The sequence below is a fragment of the Salvelinus namaycush genome, chromosome 3 (assembly GCF_016432855.1).
Source record: "Salvelinus namaycush isolate Seneca chromosome 3, SaNama_1.0, whole genome shotgun sequence".
In the NCBI taxonomy this organism is placed as follows: Eukaryota; Metazoa; Chordata; class Actinopteri; order Salmoniformes; family Salmonidae; genus Salvelinus; species Salvelinus namaycush.
Window position 1 is genome coordinate 85,174,268 of NC_052309.1, and position 25,255 is coordinate 85,199,522.

The following is a 25,255-nucleotide window of genomic DNA, read 5'->3' on the forward strand; positions in this document are numbered from 1 at the left end:
GTTAAGGGGTAAAGGTAGGTGTTAAGGGGTAAAGGTAGGTGTTAAGGGGTAAGGGTAAGTGTTAAGGGGTAAAGGTAGGTGTTAAGGGGTAAAGGTAGGTGTTAAGGGGTAAGGGTAGGTGTTAAGGGGTAAGGGTAGGTGTTTAGGGGTAAAGGTAGGTGTTAAGGGGTAAGGGTAAGTGTTAAGGGGTAAAGGTAGGTGTTAAGGGGTAAAGGTAGGTGTTAAGGGGTAAAGGTAGGTGTTAAGGGGTAAGGGTAGGTGTTAAGGGGTAAAGGTAGGTGTTAAGGGGTAAAGGTAGGTGTTAAGGGGTAAGGGTAAGTGTTAAGGGGTAAAGGTAGGTGTTAAGGGGTAAAGGTAGGTGTTAAGGGGTAAGGGTAGGTGTTAAGGGGTAAGGGTAGGTGTTTAGGGGTAAAGGTAGGTGTTAAGGGGTAAGGGTAAGTGTTAAGGGGTAAAGGTAGGTGTTAAGGGGTAAAGGTAGGTGTTAAGGGGTAAGGGTAAGTGTTAAGGGGTAAAGGTAGGTGTTAAGGGGTAAAGGTAGGTGTTAAGGGGTAAGGGTAAGTGTTAAGGGGTAAGGGTAGGTGTTAAGGGGTAAGGGTACGTGTTAAGGGGTAAGGGTAAGTGTTAAGGGGTAAAGGTAGGTGTTAAGGGGTAAAGGTAGGTGTTAAGGGGTAAGGGTAAGTGTTAAGGGGTAAGGGTAGGTGTTAAGGGGTAAGGGTACGTGTTAAGGGGTAAGGGTAGGTGTTAAGGGGTAAGGGTAAGTGTTAAGGGGTAAAGGTAGGTGTTAAGGGGTAAAGGTAGGTGTTAAGGGGTAAGGGTAAGTGTTAAGGGGTAAGGGTAGGTGTTAAGGGGTAAGGGTACGTGTTAAGGGGTAAGGGTAAGTGTTAAGGGGTAAAGGTAGGTGTTAAGGGGTAAGGGTAGTTGTTAAGGGGTAAAGGTAGGTGTTAAGGGGTAAGGGTAGGTGTTAAGGGGTAAGGGTAGGTGTTAAGGGGTAAAGGTAGGTGTTAAGGGGTAAGGGTAAGTGTTAAGGGGTAAGGGTAGGTGTTAAGGGGTAAAGGTAGGTGTTAAGGGGTAAGGGTAAGTGTTAAGGGGTAAGGGTAGGTGTTAAGGGGTAAGGGTAGGTGTTAAGGGGTAAAGGTAGGTGTTAAGGGGTAAGGGTAGGTGTTAAGGGGTAAGGGTAGGTGTTAAGGGGTAAAGGTAGGTGTTAAGGGGTAAGGGTAAGTGTTAAGGGGTAAGGGTAGGTGTTAAGGGGTAAGGGTAGGTGTTAAGGGGTAAAGGTAGGTGTTAAGGGGTAAGGGTACGTGTTAAGGGGTAAAGGTAGGTGTTAAGGGGTAAGGGTAGGTATTAAGGGGTAAAGGTAGGTGTTAAGGGGTAAAGGTAGGTGTTAAGGGGTAAAGGTAGGTGTTAAGGGGTAAGGGTAAGTGTTAAGGGGTAAGGGTAGGTGTTAAGGGGTAAGGGTAGGTGTTAAGGGGTAAAGGTAGGTGTTAAGGGGTAAGGGTAGGTGTTAAGGGGTAAGGGTAGGTGTTAAGGGGTAAAGGTAGGTGTTAAGGGGTAAGGGTAAGTGTTAAGGGGTAAGGGTAGGTGTTAAGGGGTAAGGGTAGGTGTTAAGGGGTAAAGGTAGGTGTTAAGGGGTAAGGGTACGTGTTAAGGGGTAAAGGTAGGTGTTAAGGGGTAAGGGTAGGTATTAAGGGGTAAAGGTAGGTGTTAAGGGGTAAAGGTAGGTGTTAAGGGGTAAAGGTAGGTGTTAAGGGGTAAGGGTAAGTGTTAAGGGGTAAGGGTAGGTGTTAAGGGGTAAGGGTAGGTGTTAAGGGGTAAAGGTAGGTGTTAAGGGGTAAGGGTACGTGTTAAGGGGTAAAGGTAGGTGTTAAGGGGTAAGGGTAGGGGTTAAGGGGTAAATGTAGGTGTTAAGGGGTAAGGGTAGGTGTTACGGTGTAAAGGTAGGTGTTAAGGGGTAAAGGTAGGTGTTAAGGGGTAAGGGTAGGTGTTAAGGGGTAAGGGTAGGGGTTAAGGGGTAAGGGTAGGGGTTAAGGGGTAAAGGTAGGTGTTAAGGGGTAAGGGTAGGTGTTAAGGGGTAAGGGTAGGTGTTAAGGGGTAAAGGTAGGGGTTAAGGGGTAAGGGTAGGGGTTAAGGGGTAAAGGTAGGTGTTAAGGGGTAAGGGTCCGTGTTAAGGGGTAATGGTAGGTGTTAAGGGGTAAAGATAGGTGTTAAGGGGTAAGGGTAGGTGTTAAGGGGTAAGGGTAGGGGTTAAGGGGTAAGGGTAGGGGTTAAGGGGTAAGGGTAGGTGTTAAGGGGTAAGGGTAAGTGTTAAGGGGTAAGGGTAGGGGTTAAGGGGTAAAGGTAGGTGTTAAGGGGTAAAGGTAGGTGTTAAGGGGTAAAGGTAGGTATTAAGGGGTAAAGGTAGGTGTTAAGGGGTAAAGGTAGGTGTTAAGGGGTAAAGGTAGGTGTTAAGGGGTAAGGGTAAGTGTTAAGGGGTAAGGGTAGGTGTTAAGGGGTAAGGGTAGGTGTTAAGGGGTAAAGGTAGGTGTTAAGGGGTAAGGGTACGTGTTAAGGGGTAAAGGTAGGTGTTAAGGGGTAAGGGTAGGGGTTAAGGGGTAAATGTAGGTGTTAAGGGGTAAGGGTAGGTGTTAAGGGGTAAGGGTAGGTGTTAAGGGGTAAGGGTAGGTGTTAAGGGGTAAAGGTAGGTGTTAAGGGGTAAGGGTAGGTGTTAAGGGGTAAGGGTAGGTGTTAAGGGGTAAGGGTAGGTGTTAAGGGGTAAAGGTAGGTGTTAAGGGGTAAGGGTAGGTGTTAAGGGGTAAGGGTAGGTGTTAAGGGGTAAAGGTAGGTGTTAAGGGGTAAGGGTAGGTGTTAAGGGGTAAAGGTAGGTGTTAAGGGGTAAAGGTAGGTGTTAAGGGGTAAAGGTAGGTGTTAAGGGGTAAGGGTAGGTGTTAAGGGGTAAGGGTAGGTGTTAAGGGGTATGGTAGGTGTTAAGGGGTAAGGTAGGTGTTAAGGGGTAAAGGTAGGTGTTAAGGGGTAAAGGTAGGTGTTAAGGGGTAAAGGTAGGTGTTAAGGGGTAAGGGTAGGTGTTAAGGGGTAAAGGTAGGTGTTAAGGGGTAAAGGTAGGTGTTAAGGGGTAAGGGTAGGTGTTAAGGGGTAAGGGTAAGTGTTAAGGGGTAAGGGTAAGTGTTAAGGGGTAAGGGTAGGTGTTAAGGGGTAAAGGTAGGTGTTAAGGGGTAAAGGTAGGTGTTAAGGGGTAAAGGTAGGTGTTAAGGGGTAAGGGTAAGTGTTAAGGGGTAAAGGTAGGTGTTAAGGGGTAAAGGTAGGTGTTAAGGGGTAAGGGTAGGTGTTAAGGGGTAAGGGTAGGTGTTTAGGGGTAAAGGTAGGTGTTAAGGGGTAAGGGTAAGTGTTAAGGGGTAAAGGTAGGTGTTAAGGGGTAAAGGTAGGTGTTAAGGGGTAAGGTAGGTGTTAAGGGGTAAGGGTAGGTGTTAAGGGGTAAAGGTAGGTGTTAAGGGGTAAAGGTAGGTGTTAAGGGGTAAGGGTAAGTGTTAAGGGGTAAAGGTAGGTGTTAAGGGGTAAAGGTAGGTGTTAAGGGGTAAGGGTAGGTGTTAAGGGGTAAGGGTAGGTGTTTAGGGGTAAAGGTAGGTGTTAAGGGGTAAGGGTAAGTGTTAAGGGGTAAGGGTAAGTGTTAAGGGGTAAAGGTAGGTGTTAAGGGGTAAAGGTAGGTGTTAAGGGGTAAGGGTAAGTGTTAAGGGGTAAAGGTAGGTGTTAAGGGGTAAAGGTAGGTGTTAAGGGGTAAGGGTAAGTGTTAAGGGGTAAGGGTAGGTGTTAAGGGGTAAGGGTACGTGTTAAGGGGTAAGGGTAAGTGTTAAGGGGTAAAGGTAGGTGTTAAGGGGTAAAGGTAGGTGTTAAGGGGTAAGGGTAAGTGTTAAGGGGTAAGGGTAGGTGTTAAGGGGTAAGGGTACGTGTTAAGGGGTAAGGGTAGGTGTTAAGGGGTAAGGGTAAGTGTTAAGGGGTAAAGGTAGGTGTTAAGGGGTAAAGGTAGGTGTTAAGGGGTAAGGGTAAGTGTTAAGGGGTAAGGGTAGGTGTTAAGGGGTAAGGGTACGTGTTAAGGGGTAAGGGTAAGTGTTAAGGGGTAAAGGTAGGTGTTAAGGGGTAAGGGTAGGTGTTAAGGGGTAAAGGTAGGTGTTAAGGGGTAAGGGTAGGTGTTAAGGGGTAAGGGTAGGTGTTAAGGGGTAAAGGTAGGTGTTAAGGGGTAAGGGTAAGTGTTAAGGGGTAAGGGTAGGTGTTAAGGGGTAAAGGTAGGTGTTAAGGGGTAAGGGTAAGTGTTAAGGGGTAAGGGTAGGTGTTAAGGGGTAAGGGTAGGTGTTAAGGGGTAAAGGTAGGTGTTAAGGGGTAAGGGTAGGTGTTAAGGGGTAAGGGTAGGTGTTAAGGGGTAAAGGTAGGTGTTAAGGGGTAAGGGTAAGTGTTAAGGGGTAAGGGTAGGTGTTAAGGGGTAAGGGTAGGTGTTAAGGGGTAAAGGTAGGTGTTAAGGGGTAAGGGTACGTGTTAAGGGGTAAAGGTAGGTGTTAAGGGGTAAGGGTAGGTATTAAGGGGTAAAGGTAGGTGTTAAGGGGTAAAGGTAGGTGTTAAGGGGTAAAGGTAGGTGTTAAGGGGTAAGGGTAAGTGTTAAGGGGTAAGGGTAGGTGTTAAGGGGTAAGGGTAGGTGTTAAGGGGTAAAGGTAGGTGTTAAGGGGTAAGGGTAGGTGTTAAGGGGTAAGGGTAGGTGTTAAGGGGTAAAGGTAGGTGTTAAGGGGTAAGGGTAAGTGTTAAGGGGTAAGGGTAGGTGTTAAGGGGTAAGGGTAGGTGTTAAGGGGTAAAGGTAGGTGTTAAGGGGTAAGGGTACGTGTTAAGGGGTAAAGGTAGGTGTTAAGGGGTAAGGGTAGGTATTAAGGGGTAAAGGTAGGTGTTAAGGGGTAAAGGTAGGTGTTAAGGGGTAAAGGTAGGTGTTAAGGGGTAAGGGTAAGTGTTAAGGGGTAAGGGTAGGTGTTAAGGGGTAAGGGTAGGTGTTAAGGGGTAAAGGTAGGTGTTAAGGGGTAAGGGTACGTGTTAAGGGGTAAAGGTAGGTGTTAAGGGGTAAGGGTAGGGGTTAAGGGGTAAATGTAGGTGTTAAGGGGTAAGGGTAGGTGTTACGGTGTAAAGGTAGGTGTTAAGGGGTAAAGGTAGGTGTTAAGGGGTAAGGGTAGGTGTTAAGGGGTAAGGGTAGGGGTTAAGGGGTAAGGGTAGGGGTTAAGGGGTAAAGGTAGGTGTTAAGGGGTAAGGGTAGGTGTTAAGGGGTAAGGGTAGGTGTTAAGGGGTAAAGGTAGGGGTTAAGGGGTAAGGGTAGGGGTTAAGGGGTAAAGGTAGGTGTTAAGGGGTAAGGGTCCGTGTTAAGGGGTAATGGTAGGTGTTAAGGGGTAAAGATAGGTGTTAAGGGGTAAGGGTAGGTGTTAAGGGGTAAGGGTAGGGGTTAAGGGGTAAGGGTAGGGGTTAAGGGGTAAGGGTAGGTGTTAAGGGGTAAGGGTAAGTGTTAAGGGGTAAGGGTAGGGGTTAAGGGGTAAAGGTAGGTGTTAAGGGGTAAGGGTAAGTGTTAAGGGGTAAAGGTAGGTGTTAAGGGGTAAAGGTAGGTGTTAAGGGGTAAAGGTAGGTATTAAGGGGTAAAGGTAGGTGTTAAGGGGTAAAGGTAGGTGTTAAGGGGTAAAGGTAGGTGTTAAGGGGTAAAGGTAGGTGTTAAGGGGTAAGGTAGGGTAAGGGTAAGGGTAGGTTAAGGGGTAAGGGTAAGTGTTAAGGGGTAAGGGTAGGTGTTAAGGGGTAAGGGTAGGTGTTAAGGGGTAAAGGTAGGTGTTAAGGGGTAAGGGTACGTGTTCAGGGGTAAAGGTAGGTGTTAAGGGGTAAGGGTAGGGGTTAAGGGGTAAATGTAGGTGTTAAGGGGTAAGGGTAGGTGTTACGGTGTAAAGGTAGGTGTTAAGGGGTAAAGGTAGGTGTTAAGGGGTAAGGGTAGGTGTTAAGGGGTAAGGGTAGGGGTTAAGGGGTAAGGGTAGGGGTTAAGGGGTAAGGGTAGGTGTTAAGGGGTAAGGGTAGGTGTTAAGGGGAAGGGTAGGTGTTAAGGGGTAAAGGTAGGGGTTAAGGGGTAAGGGTAGGGGTTAAGGGGTAAAGGTAGGTGTTAAGGGGTAAGGGTCAGTGTTAAGGGGTAATGGTAGGTGTTAAGGGGTAAAGGTAGGTGTTAAGGGGTAAGGGTAGGTGTTAAGGGGTAAGGGTAGGGGTTAAGGGTAGGGGTTAAGGGGTAAAGGTAGGTGTTAAGGGGTAAGGGTAAGTGTTAAGGGTAAGTGTTAAGGGGTAAAGGTAGGTGTTAAGGGGTAAGGGTAGGTGTTAAGGGGTAAGGGTAGGTGTTAAGGGGTAAGGGTAGGTATTAAGGGGTAAAGGTAGGTGTTAAGGGGTAAGGGTAGGTGTTAAGGGGTAAAGGTAGGTGTTAAGGGGTAAGGGTAGGGGTTAAGGGGTAAAGGTAGGTGTTAAGGGGTAATGGTAAGTGTTAAGGGGTAAAGGTAGGTGTTAAGGGGTAAAGGTAGGTGTTAAGGGGTAAAGGTAGGTGTTAAGGGGTAAAGGTAGGTGTTAAGGGGTAAGGGTACGTGTTAAGGGGTAGGGGTTAAGGGGTAATGGTAGGTGTTAAGGGGTAAGGGTAAGTGTTAAGGGGTAGGGGTTAAGGGGTAATGGTAGGTGTTAAGGGGTAATGGTAGGTGTTAAGGGGTAAAGGTAGGTGTTAAGGGGTAAAGGTAGGTGTTAAGGGGTAAGGGTACGTGTTAAGGGGTAGGGGTTAAGGGGTAATGGTAGGTGTTAAGGGGTAAGGGTAAGTGTTAAGGGGTAGGGGTACGTGTTAAGGGGTAAAGGTAGGTGTTAAGGGGTAAGGGTAGGGGTTAAGGGGTAAATGTAGGTGTTAAGGGGTAAGGGTAGGTGTTAAGGTGTAAAGGTAGGTGTTAAGGGGTAAAGGTAGGTGTTAAGGGGTAAGGGTAGGTGTTAAGGGGTAAGGGTAGGGGTTAAGGGGTAAGGGTAGGGTGTAAGGGGTAAAGGTAGGGGTTAAGGGTAGGTGTTAAGGGGTAAGGGTAGGTGTTAAGGGGTAAAGGTAGGGGTTAAGGGGTAAAGGTAGGTGTTAAGGGGTAAGGGTAGGTGTTAAGGGGTAAGGGTAGGTGTTAAGGGGTAAAGGTAGGTGTTAAGGGGTAAGGGTAGGTGTTAAGGGGTAAGGGTAGGTGTTAAGGGGTAAAGGTAGGTGTTAAGGGGTAAAGGTAGGTGTTAAGGGGTAAGGGTAGGTGTTAAGGGGTAATGGTAGGTGTTAAGGGGTAAAGGTAGGTGTTAAGGGGTAAGGGTAGGTGTTAAGGGGTAAGGGTAGGTGTTAAGGGGTAAGGGTAGGTGTTAAGGGGTAAAGGTAGGTGTTAAGGGGTAAAGGTAGGTGTTAAGGGGTAAGGGTAGGTGTTAAGGGGTAAGGGTAGGTGTTAAGGGGTAAGGGTAGGGGTTAAGGGGTAAAGGTAGGTGTTAAGGGGTAAGGGTAGGTGTTAAGGGGTAAGGGTAGGTGTTAAGGGGTAAAGGTAGTTGTTAAGGGGTAAGGGTAGGTGTTAAGGGGTAAGGGTAGGTGTTAAGGGGTAAGGGTAGGTGTTAAGGGGTAGGGGTTAAGGGGTAAAGGTAGGTGTTAAGGGGTAAGGGTAGGTGTTAAGGGGTAAGGGTAGGTGTTAAAGGGTAATGGTAGGTGTTAAGGGGTAAGGGTAGGTGTTAAGGGGTAAAGGTAGGTGTTAAGGGGTAAGGGTAGGTGTTAAGGGGTAAGGGTAGGTGTTAAGGGGTAAGGGTAGGTGTTAAAGGGGTAAGGGTAGGTGTTAAGGGGTAAGGGTAGGTGTTAAGGGGTAAGGGTAGGTGTTAAGGGGTAAAGGTAGGTGTTAAGGGGTAAGGGTAGGTGTTAAGGGGTAAGGGTAGGTGTTAAGGGGTAAGGGTAGGTGTTAAAGGGGTAAGGGTAGGTGTTAAGGGGTAAGGGTAGGGGTTAAGGGGTAAAGGTAGGTGTTAAGGGGTAAGGGTAGGTGTTAAGGGGTAAGGGTAGGTGTTAAGGGGTAAAGGTAGGTGTTAAGGGGTAAGGGTAGGTGTTAAGGGGTAAGGGTAGGTGTTAAGGGGTAAGGGTAGGGGTTAAGGGTAGGGGTTAAGGAGTAAGGGTGAAATGGGGTAACTAAGTAAGGATGTAGAGTGACATGCAAGAGGAGAAAACCATTGAGAAAAGACATTGAAAAAAACACATTGAAAACACGTTGCGAAAAAACACATTGATAAAAATAGTGAGGCTCACCCAGGTGATGTGTGGCAGGGTGGGCAGCAGGCTCTGTGGGTAGCACCACCAGCTGGGTAGACGGGTCCTGGGGCAAAGGCAGCACAGGCTGTAGAGACCCTGGCATGGCTGCAGAAAAACCTGGGGTGAGGTTCTGGTGAAGGGCTGAGTGGCCGATTCCTGCAACATCAGGAAGATGTTACAACAGATTCAGCAGCTATGTGTAGTTCATTACCAATACAGCTATACTGCAACACAGCCTGCAAAGGCAGCAACAGGACAGGAAATAGCAAGATGAAGACTGATCTAGAATACATCTGTTGGACTTATCTCAATTTTCAGGAATGTTTTTATATTGAGGCATTACAATTGATTGTTTTTATTTATAGTGTGACACCAACACGTTGGTTATTATGGAAATAAAGTTTTCTGAATTTGAATCCAATTTAACTTTCTCACCGTAGGAGTGGCTTGTCATCCAGATGGAGGGACTTCCAGTGCTCGGCATCCAATGGTGGTGGGCCGAGTGGGCGTGTGCATGTGCAGAGGGGTCTCCTAATTGGCCAGATTGTAGGGAAGTCCCACCCGGCACCATGAGGTGAGAGGTGATGTCACCGTGACAGCTGTTGGACGGATGGATCCTTGTGAATTCCACTGGATCTTTATTATCCCTGAGATAGAACCATTGAGAGAGAAATGAGGAGAGACAGAAAACACAGAATAATATAGAGGAGGGGCAGAGTAGAGGAGGAAGGTCAGAGTAGAGGAGGAAGGTGGGAGTAGAGGAGGAAGGTCAGAGTAGAGGAGGAACGTGAGAGTAGAGGAGGAAGGTGAGAGTAGAGGAGGAAGGTGAGAGTAGAGGAGGAAGGTGAGAGTAGAGGAGGAAGGTGGGAGTAGAGGAGGAAGGTGAAAGTAGAGGAGGAAGGTCAGAGTAGAGGAGGAAGGTCAGAGTAGAGGAGGAAGGTCAGAGTAGAGGAGGAAGGTGAGAGTAGAGGAGGAAGGTCAGAGTAGAGGAGGAAGGTCAGAGTAGAGGAGGAAGGTCAGAGTAGAGGAGGAAGGTCAGAGTAGAGGAGGAAGGTGAGAGTAGAGGAGGAAGGTCAGAGTAGAGGAGGAAGATGGGAGTAGAGGAGGAAGGTGAGAGTAGAGGAGGAAGGTCAGAGTAGAGGAGGAAGGTCAGAGTAGAGGAGGAAGGTGAGAGTAGAGGAGGAACGTGAGAGTAGAGGAGGAAGATGGGAGTAGAGGAGGAAGGTGAGAGTAGAGGAGGAAGGTGAGAGTAGAGGAGGAAGGTGGGAGTAGAGGAGGAAGGTGGGAGTTGAGGAGGAAGGTGGGAGTAGAGGAGGAAGGTGAGAGTAGAGGAGGAAGGTGAGAGTAGAGGAGGAAGTTGGGAGTAGAGGAGGAAGGTGATAGTAGAGGAGGAAGGTGAGAGTAGAGGAGGAAGGAGGGAGTAGAGGAGGAAGGTCAGAGTAGAGGAGGAAGGTGAGAGTAGAGGAAGACACCTATTTGAAGACCCGTTTTTGACACTACAGTGTTACGGTAGCTAGTAATGAGTGTAGGAGCGGTTGTTAATAACTAACTGTAAACAACTTTAACTTCTCTTGGGTAGGGGGCAGCATTCGGAATTTTGGATGAAAAGCATGCCGAAATTAAACTGCCAGCTACTCATCCCCAGAAGATAAGATATGCGTATTATTAGTAGATTTGGATAGAAAACACTCTGACGTTTCTAAAACTGTTTGAATCATGTCTGTGAGTATAACATAACTTATTTAGCAGGCGAAACCCCGAGGACAAACCATTCAGATATTTTTTTTTTAGGTTACTCTCTTTTCAATGAGATTTCATTGGGAAACCAGATTTCTAAGGGACATTCTTGCAGTTCCTACCGCTTCCACTGGATGTCAACAGTCTTTAGAAATTGGTTGAGGTTATTCCTTTGTGTAATAAAGAAGTATGGCCATCTTGAACGAGGATCACTCGAAGTGTCCTGTTTGTTAGAAGTGCGTGACCAGAAAGCTAGCTACAGTTGGTTTTAATCCTGTATTGAACACAGACCATCCCGTCTTCAATTTTATCAATTATTTACATTAAAAAATACCTAAAGTTGTATTACAAAAGTAGTTAGAAATTATTATTATTATTATTATTATTTTATTTTATCCCCTTTTCTCCCCAATTTTCGTGGTATCCAATTGCTAGTAATTACTATCTTGTCTCATCGCTACAACTCCCGTACGGGCTCGGGAGAGACGAAGGTCGAAAGCCACGCGTCCTCCGAAGCACAACCCAACCAAGCCGCACTGCTTCTTAACACAGCGCGCCTCCAACCCGGAAGCCAGCCGCACCAATGTGTCGGAGGAAACACCGTGCACCTGGCCCCCTTGGTTAGCGCGCACTGCGCCCGGGCCGCTGGATCAAACGCGCCAAATAAATGGACATTTTGGATATATATCGACGGAATTAATCAAACAAAAGGACCATTTGTGATGTTTATGGGACATATTGGAGTGCCAACAACAGAAGCTCGTCAAAGGTAAGGCATGAATTATATTTTTATTTCTGCGTTTTGTGTCGCGCCTGCAGGGTTGAAATATGCTTCTCTCTCTTTGTTTAAAATGGTGCTGTCCTCAGATAATAGCATCGTTTGCTTTCGCAGAAAAGCCTATTTGAATTCTGACATGTTGGCTGGATTCACAACCAGTGTAGCTTTAATTTGGTATCTTTCATGTGTGATTTAATGAAAGTTCGATTTTTATAGTAATTAATTTGAATTTGGCGCTCTGCATTTTCTCTGGCATTTTGCCAAATGAGACAGTAGCGTCCCGCCTAAACTCAGATTTTTGGATATAAATATGAACTTTACCGAACAAAACATACATGTATTGTGTAACATGAAGTCCTATGAGTGTTGCTGAAGATACTGAAGATCATCAAAGGTTAGTGATTCATTTTATCTCTATTTCTGCTTTTTGTTACTCCTCTCTTTGGCTGGAAATTTGGCTGTCTTTTTCTGTGACTTGGCTCATACCTAACATAATCGTTTGGTGTGCTTTCATCGTAAAACCTTTTTGAAATCGGACACTTTGGCTGGATTTACAACAAGTGTATCTTTAAAATGGTGTAAAATACTTGTATGTTTGAGGAATTTAAATTATGGGATTTCTGTTGTTTTGAATTTGGCGCCCTGCAGTTTCACTGGCTGTTGACGAGGTGGGACGCTACCGTCCCACAAACCCTAGTGAGGTTAACTGTGGGGTGAAACAATATACTTATTTACTGTTAGGTAGATACCGTTACCGCTCTATGCTAGCAAACACAACGCTGCCTCCAAAACTGGTAGGGTGTCTCCAGTAATATGTTTACATGTTGCTGTTTGTGACATATCCTATTTCCAAGCGTATAGTGGCGTTTTGTTCTTGTTGACGTCTGTAATCAGAAAGTTGCCCCGCTGTGTATGATGATGTCATATTGCTGAGTAACGTCAGACTGAGTCTCACCTGATGTAGGCCTCTCTGTCTCGGTCCAGGCAGGTCAGACCCATCCGCTCTCCACTCATCCTCTTCCTCTCCTCCTCTCCTGCAGGGTCTGAGGGGTACATGGAGCGAGGAGGTCCTAGGAGACAAATATCAGTTCAGGGAGAGGTCTTCACCACCTATCCCCTGATGAGCCCTAACCCCCAACACTCAGTCGCTGCACCGCACAAATCTCTATCTAAAACTAACCTCAAGAGTGGGATCTCTACCAAACTCTAACATTAAGGGTGGGATCTCTACCAAACTCTAACATTAAGGGTGGGATCTCTACCAAACTCTAACATTAAGGGTGGGATCTCTACCAAACTCTAACATTAAGGGTGGGATCTCTACCAAACTCTAACATTAAGGGTGGGATCTCTACCAAACTCTAACATTAAGGGCGGGATCTCTACCAAACTCTAACATTAAGGGTGGGATCTCTACCAAACTCTAACATTAAGGGTGGGATCTCTAACTCTAGCATTGAGGGTGGGATCTCTACCAAACTCTAACATTAAGGGTGGAATCTCTACCAAACTCTAACATTAAGGGTGGGATCTCTACCAAACTCTAACATTAAGGGTGGGATCTCTACCAAACTCTAACATTAAGGGTGGGATCTCTACCAAACTCTAACATTAAGTGTGGGATCTCTACCAAACTCTAACATTAAGGGTGGAATCTCTACCAAACTCTAACATTAAGGGTGGGATCTCTAACTCTAACATTAAGGGTGGGATCTCTACCAAACTCTAACATTAAGGGTGGGATCTCTACCAAACTCTAACATTAAGGGTGGGATCTCTACCAAACTCTAACATTAAGGGTGGAATCTCTACCAAACTTTAACATTAAAGGTGGGATCTCTAACTCTAACATTGAGGGTGGGATCTCTACCAAACTCTAACATTAAGGGTGGGATCTCTAACTCTAACATTAAGGGTGGGATCTCTAACTCTAACATTAAGGGTGGGATCTCTACCAAACTCTAACATTAAGGGTGGAATCTCTACCTAACTCTAACATTAAGGGTGGGATCTCTAACTCTAACATTAAGGGTGGGATCTCTAACTCTAACATTAAGGCTGGAAATCTCTACCTAACTCTAACATTAAGGGTGGAAATCTCTACCTAACTCTAACATTAAGGGTGGGATCTCTACCAAACTCTAACATTAAGGGTGGAATCTCTACCGAACTCTAACATTAAGGGTGGAAATCTCTACCTAACTCTAACATTAAGGGTGGAAATCTCTACCTAACTCTAACATTAAGGGTGGGATCTCTACCTAACTCTAACATTAAGGGTGGACTCTCTACCTAACACCCAGGGAACACTAACACCCAGGGTACACTAACTCCCAGGGAACACTAACACCCAGGGAACACAAACTCCCAGGGAATACTAACGCCCAGGGTACACTAACTCCCAGGGAACACTAACACCCAGGGAACACTAACACCCAGGGAACACTAACACCCAGGGTACACTAACACCCAGGGTACACTAACACCCAGGGTACACTAACACCCAGGGTACACTAACTCCCAGGGAACACTAACACCCAGGGAACACAAACTCCCAGGGAATACTAACGCCCAGGGTACACTAACTCCCAGGGAACACTAACACCCAGGGTACACTAACTCCCAGGGAACACTAACTCCCAGGGAACAATAACACCCAGGGTACACTAACACCCAGGGAACACTAACACCCAGGGAACACTAACACCCAGGGTACACTAACACCCAGGGTACACTAACTCCCAGGGAACACTAACACCCAGGGAACACTAACACCCATGGTACACTAACTCCCAGGGTACACTAACACCCAGGGAACACTAACTCCCAGGGAACACTAACACCCAGGGAACACTAACTCCCAGGGAACACTAACACCCAGGGTACACTAACTCCCAGGGTACACTAACTCCCAGGGTACACTAACTCCCAGGGAACACTAACACCCAGGGTACACTAACTCCCAGGGTACACTAACACCCAGGGTACACTAACTCCCAGGGTACACTAACTCCCAGGGTACACTAACTCCCAGGGAACACTAACACCCAGGGTACACTAACTCCCAGGGTACACTAACTCCCAGGGTACACTAACACCCAGGGTACACTAACTCCCAGGGTACACTAACTCCCAGGGAACACTAACTCCCATGGTACACTAACACCCAGGGTACACTAACTCCCAGGGTACACTAACTCCCAGGGAACACTAACTCCCATGGTACACTAACGCCCAGGGAACACTAACTCTACTACCTGCCTCTCTCTCTGACAACCATACCTACTACAGCTCTACTGCCACAGACTCAGATCTCCTGCCATGTACTTCTCTCCTCCTCTCTTTTCTTCCCAGTGCAGGCCTTTAACTGTTTAGTCAAATAAAGCTGTTTCTACTTTAGGCTTTGGCAAAGCCCGCTGTTTATTTTTCATCAGTGAGGTCTTCCAAAGGTCGTAGACAAATAATCTCTGCTCAGTTCCCCTGCTCCTTCTGTTTATTTAAGCAAGCGACCCCAAAGGCCCGGAGGTTACCCCCGTACCTTTCATGGAGGGGTGCACCCGCCCCTGCCGGCTGTTGTGGTGGGCGTCCACCGGGCGACAGGACGGTTCCCTCTGCCTCGCCACGGCGACTGCGATGCCCACAGGCGGTTGGCGCACCTCTCCCTCACCGTGACCCACCGCCTCGCCCACCTCCCGGCCACGCCCCCCACAGTCAGAGCGCTCGCCGTCATTGGCCGGGCCCTTCCTGGTGGGTAGGGCCTGTTGTTGTTTGCTGCCTTGCAGGGTGCAGCTAACCCCGGGGGCTCCACCTCCAGGACCACCAGGGCCACCGGATTTGAGGCTCCCCAGGCCTCCGAAGGGACTCTTCTGGGAGAGGAGCAGGGGCTGCTGCTGGGTGCTGTACTTCAGCAGGCTCTTCATGGCACTGTTCTCCTCCTGGGCCTGTGAGGCGACCTGGGGGTCTTGCTGCTGCTGAGAGGGGGCTGGGGGTGGAGGTGGCTGGGGAGAAGGATGAGGAGGGAGGCCCATACCTTGCCCTGGTTGTTGCTGGGGCTGTTGCCTGCCACCACTGAGAGACTCCATGTAGGCCTTCCGCTGCTGCTCCTCCTCTGCAGGGTGGACGTGGTGAGGCCTCATGGCCCAGGGAGGAACCGGGGGCTGCTGGGGGTGATGCTGCTGTCCCTGCCCACTGTTGCTGTAGCCGTACGGGGACATCTCCATCTCCAGCTTCCTGTTCAGGTCCTGGTTCTGGTTCTGTTTGTTGCTCTGGTTCAGCTCTGCTGCTGGGGCGTCCGGGCCAGGCCCGCCGTGCTGCTGGTGGCGAATACGGGCCACCTTCTGGCCATCTCTCTGTAAGGAACAACTCCCACCTCCAGCACCACCGCCTGCACCTCCCCGACCCCCCAGGGGTGAGGCGTTGGGCAGGGGGCCCGGGAGGGAGCAGTCTCTGTAGGGGGAGGTGTTGACTGAGTGGGGGAGGGAGTGTCCGGCCTTGGCTCCCTGGGGAAGAGAGGGCCGGAACACATCGGTGGTGTCCACTCCCACGCTATTGATGCATTCAACGCTGCGGGAACGCACGGCTTGGTGCTGCTGGGGCTGCTGGGGCTGGGGCTGCTGGGAAAGGGGTTGTTGGGGCTGGGGTTGTTGGGGCTGGGGTTGTTGGGGCTGGGGCTGCTGGGTTTGTTGGGGCTGGGGTTGTTGGGGGTGGTGGTGGTGACTCTGCTGCTGCATCCAGTCCGGGGCCTTCTCAGCCTTTCTGTACGGGTGCTGCTGTTGCTGTTTCCTGTGCCAGTTACTGGGGGGGGCCCCTCCCCCACTCTTCTCCATGGCCTTGTCCTTGGCACTGCCGCCCCCACCCACTAACCCCTGGCAGGCGGTTGGGGTGCCCATCTGGAAGGGGTCCTCGCTGGACTTGTCCCCCAGGTGTCCTCCCCCTACAGATGGTATGAACGTGGGCCCTGTCACTTTGGGGTCTCGCCCCCCTCCCCCTCCCCTCTCGTGCGGCGAGGGGTTGGTTAGAGGGGCAGGTGGAGGTGAGCAGAAGAAGTCCGGGTGGTGGTGTGTGTGGGGGTGATGGGGATGGCTGGGGTGGAGCTGAAGGCAGTGGAACCCCCCCGGATGCGGGTGAGGGTGGTGGTGGGGGTGGAGGTGGGGGTGGCCTCCCCCAGCGGCTGAACCCATTTGCAGAGGCGGCGCCACAGAGTAGGGAAGGGCGTGGTGGAGCATCTGGCCCCTCCCCTCCAGACAGTCCGAAGGCTGCTCACTGATCCTCATCTCACCGCTCACCCCTTCCTTGGTGCAGCGGACGTTCCCCCCACCCTCCATGTGTCTGTGGCTGGCCTGTGTCTGAGCCCCCCTGCTCCCCACCACCTCCCCCCCATAGCTAGTCATGGAAGCCTTGGCCCCACCCGTCCCAGAGTCCCCCCCGTTCTGCATCTTTCCGTTGAGCAGGCAGGCGCTGAGGGTTCTGGTCATACCTAGGGTCTGTTGGTGCTCCATGTGCCTCTCCAGGGCTCTGCTATTGACCTCCTCCAGGGAGACCGGGTGCTGTGGGTACTGGGGGTGCTGCTGGTGGGGGTGTGGCTGTGTGTGGCCGGGGTGTGGGTGGTGGTGGTGTGGATGTGAGGGCTGGGGGTGGTGGCTGTGGTGCTGCTGTCGCTCCTTGGTCTCCTGTTTGCTGCTGGGCCTCTCCTTGTCCTTGGTGCTGGGGACCACCCCTCTCTCGACGGACCCCTCCTTCAGGCCCTTGTGTAGGCTGACTCCGCCCCCTGGGTCCATGTCCCGACTGCAGGAGCCCTGAGGGTGTCCCGGCCCCGCCCTGGAGATGGGCGGAAGACCGTGATTGGCTGAGATGAGAGGGGGCTGGGACGGAAGGCTTCTTAGATAGAAGTTCTCTGTAAGATATAAAAGTTCCAAATTATATAAATATAAAATATTTAAATGATATATACTGAACACAAATATAAAGGCAACATGTAAAGTGTTGGTTCCATGTTTCATGAGCTGAAATAAAAGATCCCAGAAATGTTCTAAACGTACAAAAATATTATTTCTCTCAAATGTTGTGCACAAATGTGTTTACACCCCTGTTAGTGAGCAAGATGATCCATCCACCTGACAGGTGTGACATATCAAGAAGCTGATTAAACAGCATGATCATTATACAGGTGCACCTTGTGCTGGGGACAATATAAGGCCACTCTAAAATATGCCGTTTTTTTCACACAACACAATGCTACATATGTATCAAGTTTTGAGGGAGTGTGCAATTGGCATGCTGACTGCAGGAATGTCCACCAGAGCTGTTGCCAGAGAATTGAATGTTAACTTCTCTACCATAAGCCGTCGTTTGAGAGAATTTAGCAGTACGTCCAACCGGCCTCACAACCGCAGACCACATGTAACCACGCCAGCCCAGGGCCTCCACATCCGACTTCTTCACGTGCGGGATCGTCTGAGACCAGCCACCCGGCCAGCTGATGAAACTTTATTTCTGTCTGTAATAAAGCCCTTTTGTGGGGAAAAACAAATTCTGACTGGGTGGGCCTGGCTCCCCAGTGGCTGGGCCCGGCTCCCCAGTGGGTGGGTCTGGCTCCCCAGTGGGTGGGCCTGGCTCCACAGTGGAAGGGGCCTGGCTCCACAGTGGGTGGGCCTGGCTCCCCAGTGGATGGGCCTGGCTCCCCAGTGGATGGGCCTGGCTCCCCAGTGGGTGGGTCTGGCTCCCCAGTGGGTGGACCTGGCTCCCCAGTGGATGGGCCTATACCCTCCCAGGCCCACCCATGCTGTGCCAATGCTCATTCATGTAAAATCCATAGATTAGAGCCTAATTTATTTATTTCAATTGACTGATTTCCTTATATGAACTGTAAATCAGTAAAATCATTTAAATTGTTGCATGTTGCATTTATATTTCTGTTCAGTAGAAAAGAAACAGACTCCTAAAGGGGAAGTTCAGGATTTTAGAGATTTGTGTTAGAAAGTGTAATTCATGGTTTGTTTTCCTTTAAACAGCCACTACAAACGTCAACCACTTTAGCCACCACTAGCTCTTTAGCCACCACTAGCTCTTTAGCCACCACTAGCTCTTAAGCCACCACTAACTCTTTAGCCACCACTAGCTCTTTAGCCACCACTAGCTCTTTAGCCACCACTAGCTCTTCAGCCACCATTAGCTCTTTAGCCACCACTAGCTCTTTAGCCACCACTAGCTCTTTAGCCACCACTAGCTCTTTAGCCACCACTAGCTCTTTAGCCACCATTAGCTCTTTAGCCACCATTAGCTCTTTAGCCACCACTAGCTCTTTAGCCACCACTAGCTCTTTAGCCACCATTAGCTCTTTAGCCACCACTAGCTCTTTAGCCACCACTAGCTCTTTAGCCACCACTAGCTCACAAGTTAATGGCTAATGTGTGCAATTGTTAAAATGTCATGATCAAATCTACTGAAATCAACTGAAGTCAACTCCATATTTGGTTTGATGTTACTTAGAGGTGATTTGGCCTTTAACAAAAAGATTCACTTCCGTTGACTGTTAGGTAGCAGTGGATAAAGTTAGCTGAAGTTTGTAGTGTCTGTTTTAATAGAAAACCAAACCATGGATTACAGTTTTTACTGGCCCATAGACGACTTTCAGGCTGAGGAAATATCCAGCTGTAAAATCCTGAACTTCCCCTTTAAAAAACATCCATTGGCCAACCAGGCAGCAAATCTAAAAGACAGGATTACATTATTACATTTAAGGTAATATCCCTGTGGGCATCCACATAGCTAGCAATATCCATTATCCAATTACATCATACTTTGTTGTGTTCAATTGGATTTCAATATCTTAATTCCGTCTGATTGAATTTTAATGTGTTTGCGACTCACCTTTTTGGGTGTCGTAGAAACGGTGCTGCCCGTAGAGGACGCCGCTGTTGGCATGGTGATCCAAGTGGCTCATGGGAAGGAAGGTATGGGCGAGACTCCCTGAGAATCGAGGATACCCCGGGGCTGCTGGGAGGGAGAGAGAAAAAGAGAATGATAGAGAGAGTGGGGGAGAGAGAGAGTGTGGGGAGAGAGAGTGTGGGGAGAGAGAGAGAGGGGGGGGGAGAGAGAGAGAGAGAGAGAGAGAGAGAGAGAGAGAGAGAGAGAGAGAGAGAGAGAGAGAGAGAGACTGATAAGACCAGACATCACTGAGTTAGAGTCGTCCCGTCACGACTGTGGAAATGACATATAATCCTTTAGGTCCCATGCAGCTGGTTGTGTTGTATATACACTAACAACTATACAGCCTCGGCTTGTCATATTCACTACTTGGGTTTCGAATGTAAACAATAGAAGACTATCTCTGTCTTGGGGATTGCAGTAATGGAGGAAATTTTCCCTCTAAACATATGGCTGTCTCTCTCTGAGCTGAGGAAGCTAGATGTTCCTTCCGTCTGAAGCAAGAGATAACATAGGCCCCAATTTTTTAAAGGGCCAATATGTGATATTTCCATTGGATCGAAGGCCTCTATCTACACTGACTGGCTGTTGCCCTTTACTGCCCTTTTCTAGGGTTCAAAGATCAATTTGACTGGAGACCTTCAAGACTCGGCACCTGGTTCTATGACAACAAGCCCATCTGCAGAATATTTACACAATCTACCAGGATTACATTTCAAACACAAAGGACCTTGAAGGTAGAGAGAGAAGGACAGAAACAAGGAGAGAGGAGACAGAGAAGGAGCGAGAGAAGGAGAGAGAAGGTAGAGAGAGAAGGAGACAGAGAAGGAGAGAGAGAAGGAGAGAGAAGGTAGAGAGAGAAGGAGACAGAGAAGGAGAGATAAGGTAAAGAGAGAAGGAGAGAGAAGGTAGAGAGAGAAGGAGACAGAGGAGAGAGAAGGTAGAGAGAGAAGGAGACAGAGAAGGAGAGAGAAGGAGGCAGAGAAGGAGACAGAGAAGAAGAGATAAGGTAGAGAGAGAAGGAGACAGAGAAGGATAAAAAGAAGGAGTGAGAGACGATGTTAAAGCCTTTAGACAATGAAAACAGCCACCGCTCTGAAACATCTCCTTCATGCATCAGAGCCCCATCACAGCTCTGTCAGAGGCTGTTACCTCACTTGGAACCCGGTTCATAATCAACCATAGATGTTAATATACTGTATCTATTTCAAGCTGGCTCAAAGCAACAGAGGGATAGAACTGAATCAAACGAAATAGTCATACTAACGGTGGAACAAAAATGTCCATGAAATGTTCCAGAAATGTTAAGCATCGCCATTTAAAAAGAAGGACTTTATCATATAAAAAATATACATTTAAAGCAAATAAGAGTCTATCCAAAATGGTGTGGTATTTATTGCTGGTCATGGAAAACCACCAGATGTAACCCACACAGTACCCTCCCCCGTCCACACCCTACCACCCACACAGTACCCTCCCCCGTCCAGACCCTACCACCCACAGTACCCTCCCCCGTCCACACCCTACCACCCACACAGTACCCTCCCCCGTCCACACCCTACCGCCCACACAGTACCCTCTCCCGTCCACACCCTACCACCCACACAGTACCCTCCCCCGTCCACACCCTACCACCCACACAGTACCCTCCCCGTCCACACCCTACCACCCACACAGTACCCTCCCCGTCCACACCATACCACCCACACAGTACCCTACCCCGTCCACACCCTACCACCCACACAGTACCCTCCCCCGTCCACCTCCTACCACCCACACAGTACCCTCCCCCGTCCACACCCTACCACCCACACAGTACCCTCCCCCGTCCACACCCTACCACCCACACAGTACCCTCCCCCGTCCACACCCTACCACCCACACAGTACCCTCCCCGTCCACCTCCTACCACCCACACAGTACCCTCCCCGTCCACACCCTACCACCCACACAGTACCCTCCCCGTCCACACCCTACCACCCACACAGTACCCTCCCCGTCCACACCCTACCACCCACACAGTACCCTCCCTGTCCACCTCCTACCACCCACACAGTACCCTCCCCGTCCACACCATACCACCCACACAGTACCCTACCCCGTCCACACCCTACCACCCACACAGTACCCTCCCCCGTCCACCTCCTACCACCCACACAGTACCCTCCCCCGTCCACACCCTACCACCCACACAGTACCCTCCCCCGTCCACACCCTACCACCCACACAGTACCCTCCCCCGTCCACACCCTACCACCCACACAGTACCCTCCCCGTCCACCTCCTACCACCCACACAGTACCCTCCCCGTCCACACCCTACCACCCACACAGTACCCTCCCCCGTCCACACCCTACCACCCACACAGTACCCTCCCCCGTCCACACCCTACCACCCCCGTCCACAACCCACCACCCACACCCTACCCTCCCCCAGAGATAGCCATAGAAAAGATGGTGATACCCTATATTCATCATTAGTGTCTGTGTGGTGTGTGTGTGTGTGTGTGTGTGTGTGTGTGTGTGTGTGTGTGTGTGTGTGTGTGTGTGTGTGTGTGTGTGTGTGTGTGTGTGTGTGTGAGAGAGAGACTGGGTGATCTTCACTGTGTGTACATGCACGTCCTTTGTCCCTATGACATCATCACCAGTCCAGGTGGTGTGACTTGTCTCTCCTTCCCTGCCCTGCACCTGTCTCTCACTTGCCCTCCCACTTCTGTTCCATGCAAAACTGACAGAGGTGGGGTGGGGGAGCATGGAGGTACAAGCTAAATGAAAGACAGACACATTTGTGTTGGCCAGTATGTTTTGTGATCAGATGCAGTTCATCCTAGAGCCGTGTGGTGGGGGGTCTGTGTGAGGGTCTGTGTGAGGGTCTGTGTGTCTACTGTATGCCTGCCTGCCTGCCTGCGTGTGTGTGTGTGTGTGTGTGTGTGTGTGTGTGTGTGTGTGTGTGTGTGTGTGTGTGTGTGTGTGTGTGTGTGTGTGTGTGTGTGTGTGTGTGTGTGTGTGTGTGTGTGTGTGTGCATCCGTTTGTGCACCAATTTTATTTTACGGCGGCCTAACAGCTTTGAGTGTTGAACGTCTGCATTAGAACAATGGGCTTTGTGGTCTGTCTGTCTCACTCTGCAGTAACTCTGGAGGGAGTGAGGGGAGTGCAGGCTTAATGACCTGGGACAATTCATTTGGCATCAAACGGACTGAAACAGGGAGGGACTACTTGAATTTCTCCAATTAGAAACGCTTATTTTCATCTTATGTTGCAAAACGTTTTAAAACATTTGCCGTGATGAATACCAGCTTGGTCCTGGAGAAACCTCTAGAACATCCGAAGTTAATGAATGAAACACAGAGAAGAGGGCAAACATCTCTGAGATAACACAGGAGGAGAGCAGGAGGGTGATAATTACACTGGCTCCTCCTCTCTCTCTCTCCCTTTCTCTCTGTCTGTCTGTTTCTCTCTTTCTCTCTCTCGCTCTGTCTGTCTGTCTCTCTCTGTCTGTCTCTCTCTCTCTGTCTCGCTGTCTGTCTCTCTCTGTCCGTGTCTCTCTCCCTGTCTCTCTCTCTGTCTGTGTCTCTCTCTCTGTCTGTCCGTGTCTCTCTCTCTCTCTGTCCGTGTCTATCTCTCTCTCTGTCCTTGTCTCTCTCTCTCTCTGTGTCCGTGTCTCTCTCTCTCTCTGTCCGTGTCTCTCTCTCTCTTTCTCTCTCTCGCTTGTCATGATTAATAAGCTCACTCATTTATGTCAATTAGTTTACAGAGAGGGAGAGAGAGAAAAAAAACAAAAGAAAGAATCCTTTGTTTAAACAAGACATTTTCCCTCTGATTGAGAGAAGGGAGAGAAAGGGAAAGAGAGGAGAGATAGAGTTGTTTGGCCTGGGAGAGGAGACAGTGTTTTTTCTGGGGTGTCGTGGTGTTTGTGAGCGTGACGATTGGCGGAGTAATCCCCTTTCACAGCGCAGTCTGGCTGTGCCCGATAATGCCAGCCTGCTCGCTTTCAGCATGCCCGCCGTCGGGGCGGCGAGAGGGGCTCTGCTGGGCATGGGCAGAGCCTATTCAGCCATTAATCTGGGCAGGACAAGGGAAGGTGCTGCTACTGCTGCAATTGTTGTTGCTGCTGCAGGCGACGTGAGCAGGGTCTTACCACGCAGACTGCTGACGCACACACACACACACACACACACACACACACACAAACACGCATACACACAGGCGCACAGACACAAACTCAAACACATGCACACACACACACAGGGCGTGAGGAATGACAGCGCAGCATGCAGCACATGTCCTCTCCACGGTGGGAGAGAATTATAGAACAATAGAACGTCCATAGCTTCAGCGTAAGACACACACACACGCACACACACACGCACACACACAAAGGACAAAGAAGAGCTGTTTATTTACAGTTTTTAACAATCACTTTGACACTAATTTCAGAACCTTGTGGTCCTTTTTCAAAACTCTAGACACAAAACTCAAAACGGTCATCACTTGTAACACAGTGATGTGCATTGTGCATTCATATCTTTAAAGAAACCTTGCACTTGCAGAATCATTGGTTCAAATAACTCATTTATCATGAAATACCATAGGAACATTCATTTAGATCACCCACACACCATATACCGATCGTTCCACTGTATAGTTGTTTGTACAATCATTAAATATTGTAGTACAAAATATGTGATACATATTTCATTATACTACTACACGTAAATACATCACTGTAAAAGGACTAGTAGAGAGAATACTACAGACACAGTGGAATCATTGAACAAAATATGAAATGTATTGATAAAATACAATAAAATCACAACATAGGTTTCTTTGAATCAAAGCAAAAATAATTAGCTACAAAAAAAGAAAAACTACAGTAAAACATCAACTGCAGTGTTCCTCACCTGGCTTACTGTAAAAAGCAAAACAAAAGATTGATTACTGTACTTCTATATTTCCCTCAACCCTGTATTGTGGATTTGGTCACAGGTTCTCATCCACATCACAATGAATGTTCTCATTAGCCAAACATCTTGGGAAGAATCTTCGGGCGAATCCAGGCCTGACACTGGTCTGCCGTGATGTCATTGCATGCGTCATCCATGGCCTGGAGAAGGGTGGATTGTTCGTGAGGGCGCCTATCATATACCTTCCACCTCCATGTGGAGAAAAAATCCTCAAGGAAATTTTAAGGAAAGGAGAGTATGGGGGTAAGTACAGGGTGGTAAATTGTGGATGGGCCTGAAACCATGCTTGCACCATTTGAGCATGGTGGAACCTGACATTATCCCACACAATGACATAGGTCATGCCATCAGCTCTACAGACCTGATTTAGTCCATCAAGGAAGGTTACATTCGAACAGCGAATCATGTGGCTGCCTGCAACTCAATATATACAGTATATAGAGTAGAGAGCTTTAGTTGTTGTTCAACCAAACATTAGAACGGGCAAGATGCGTAATCTAAGCAACTTTGACCGTGGTATGATTGTTGATGCCACACATGGTGATTCCAGCATCTCAGAAACAGCTGCCTTCCTGGGATTTTTACGCACTACAGTCTCTAGAGTTTACAGAGAATGGTACGATAAACAAAACACATTCAGTGAGCGGCAGTTCTGTGGGCAAAAACACCTTGTTAATGAGAGAGGTCAGAGGAGAATGTCCAGACTCATTCAAGCTAACAGAAAGGCCACAAATGCTCAAATAACAGCTGTTTAAAACAGTGGTGTGCAGAAGGGCATCTCTTAACGTACAACACCGTGAATAATTCAGGCTGTTGTGGAGGCAAAAGGGGTCCTACCCAGTACTAGATAGGTGTACCTAATAAAGTGAGTGTACAGTAATGTCAAATCTGAAAACATGGTCTGGAAAAGTGGTACATGGGACCATAGAAACAGTGTCTGATAAAGAATGATGATGAAATATTACATCCATAGATAATGTAGTCCAATTGGTTCATGTTCCACGGTAATTGATGTCAATGGATCTCGTTATCCTGAAACTTTCATGAGATAAACATAGAATATTGTTTGTCAGTTTCCATAAAACTATGCATTAAGAGTAATGCAACAGTTACTTGTCATTTTGAGCAGTTCTATCAGTTGATAGTTAGATCATTGTAATGAAATGAATAGACAGTCATCTCAGATGTAATGTGTGAATTTCATTTTGAAATGGTAATACTTTGATGTTATGTTGTGTCATTTTGAACAGGTGATTTTAGTTCAATGAACAAATGATCTTAGCTTTATGTGTATTGTATGCAAGCAATTGGTAAAAGTGTTAGAGTTTTGAAAACTTAGCATTTTGATCATTGGTTGTGAGTTTTGTGTCTAGAGTTTTGAAAAATGACATCAAGGTTCTGAAATTAGTGCCAAAGTGATTGTAAAAAACTGTAACAGCACATACAGGCAGAGGATAAATAATCGCGGTGAATTAGAGGAAGAGGTCTGTTAGCCTTCTCACACTATGCTGCCCACCTGAACCGTACTGCTTCAGCACATTG

At 48.3% G+C, this 25,255-nt stretch overlaps 1 protein-coding gene across 1 annotated transcript in view; it reads right to left on the minus strand.

The window, feature by feature from the left end:
- The window catches only part of LOC120044090 (BAH and coiled-coil domain-containing protein 1-like), a 91,672-nt gene that overhangs the window by 44,145 nt on the left and 22,272 nt on the right, over positions 1–25,255 (minus strand). The window contains exons 3-7 of the mRNA XM_038988679.1: positions 18,693–18,818; positions 14,362–16,716; positions 11,779–11,893; positions 8,744–8,955; positions 8,306–8,464 (exon numbers count right to left, since the gene is read on the minus strand). Of these exons, the coding sequence (XP_038844607.1) occupies positions 8,306–8,464; positions 8,744–8,955; positions 11,779–11,893; positions 14,362–16,716; positions 18,693–18,818 (2,967 nt within the window). The remainder of the gene's footprint in view (positions 1–8,305; positions 8,465–8,743; positions 8,956–11,778; positions 11,894–14,361; positions 16,717–18,692; positions 18,819–25,255) is intronic.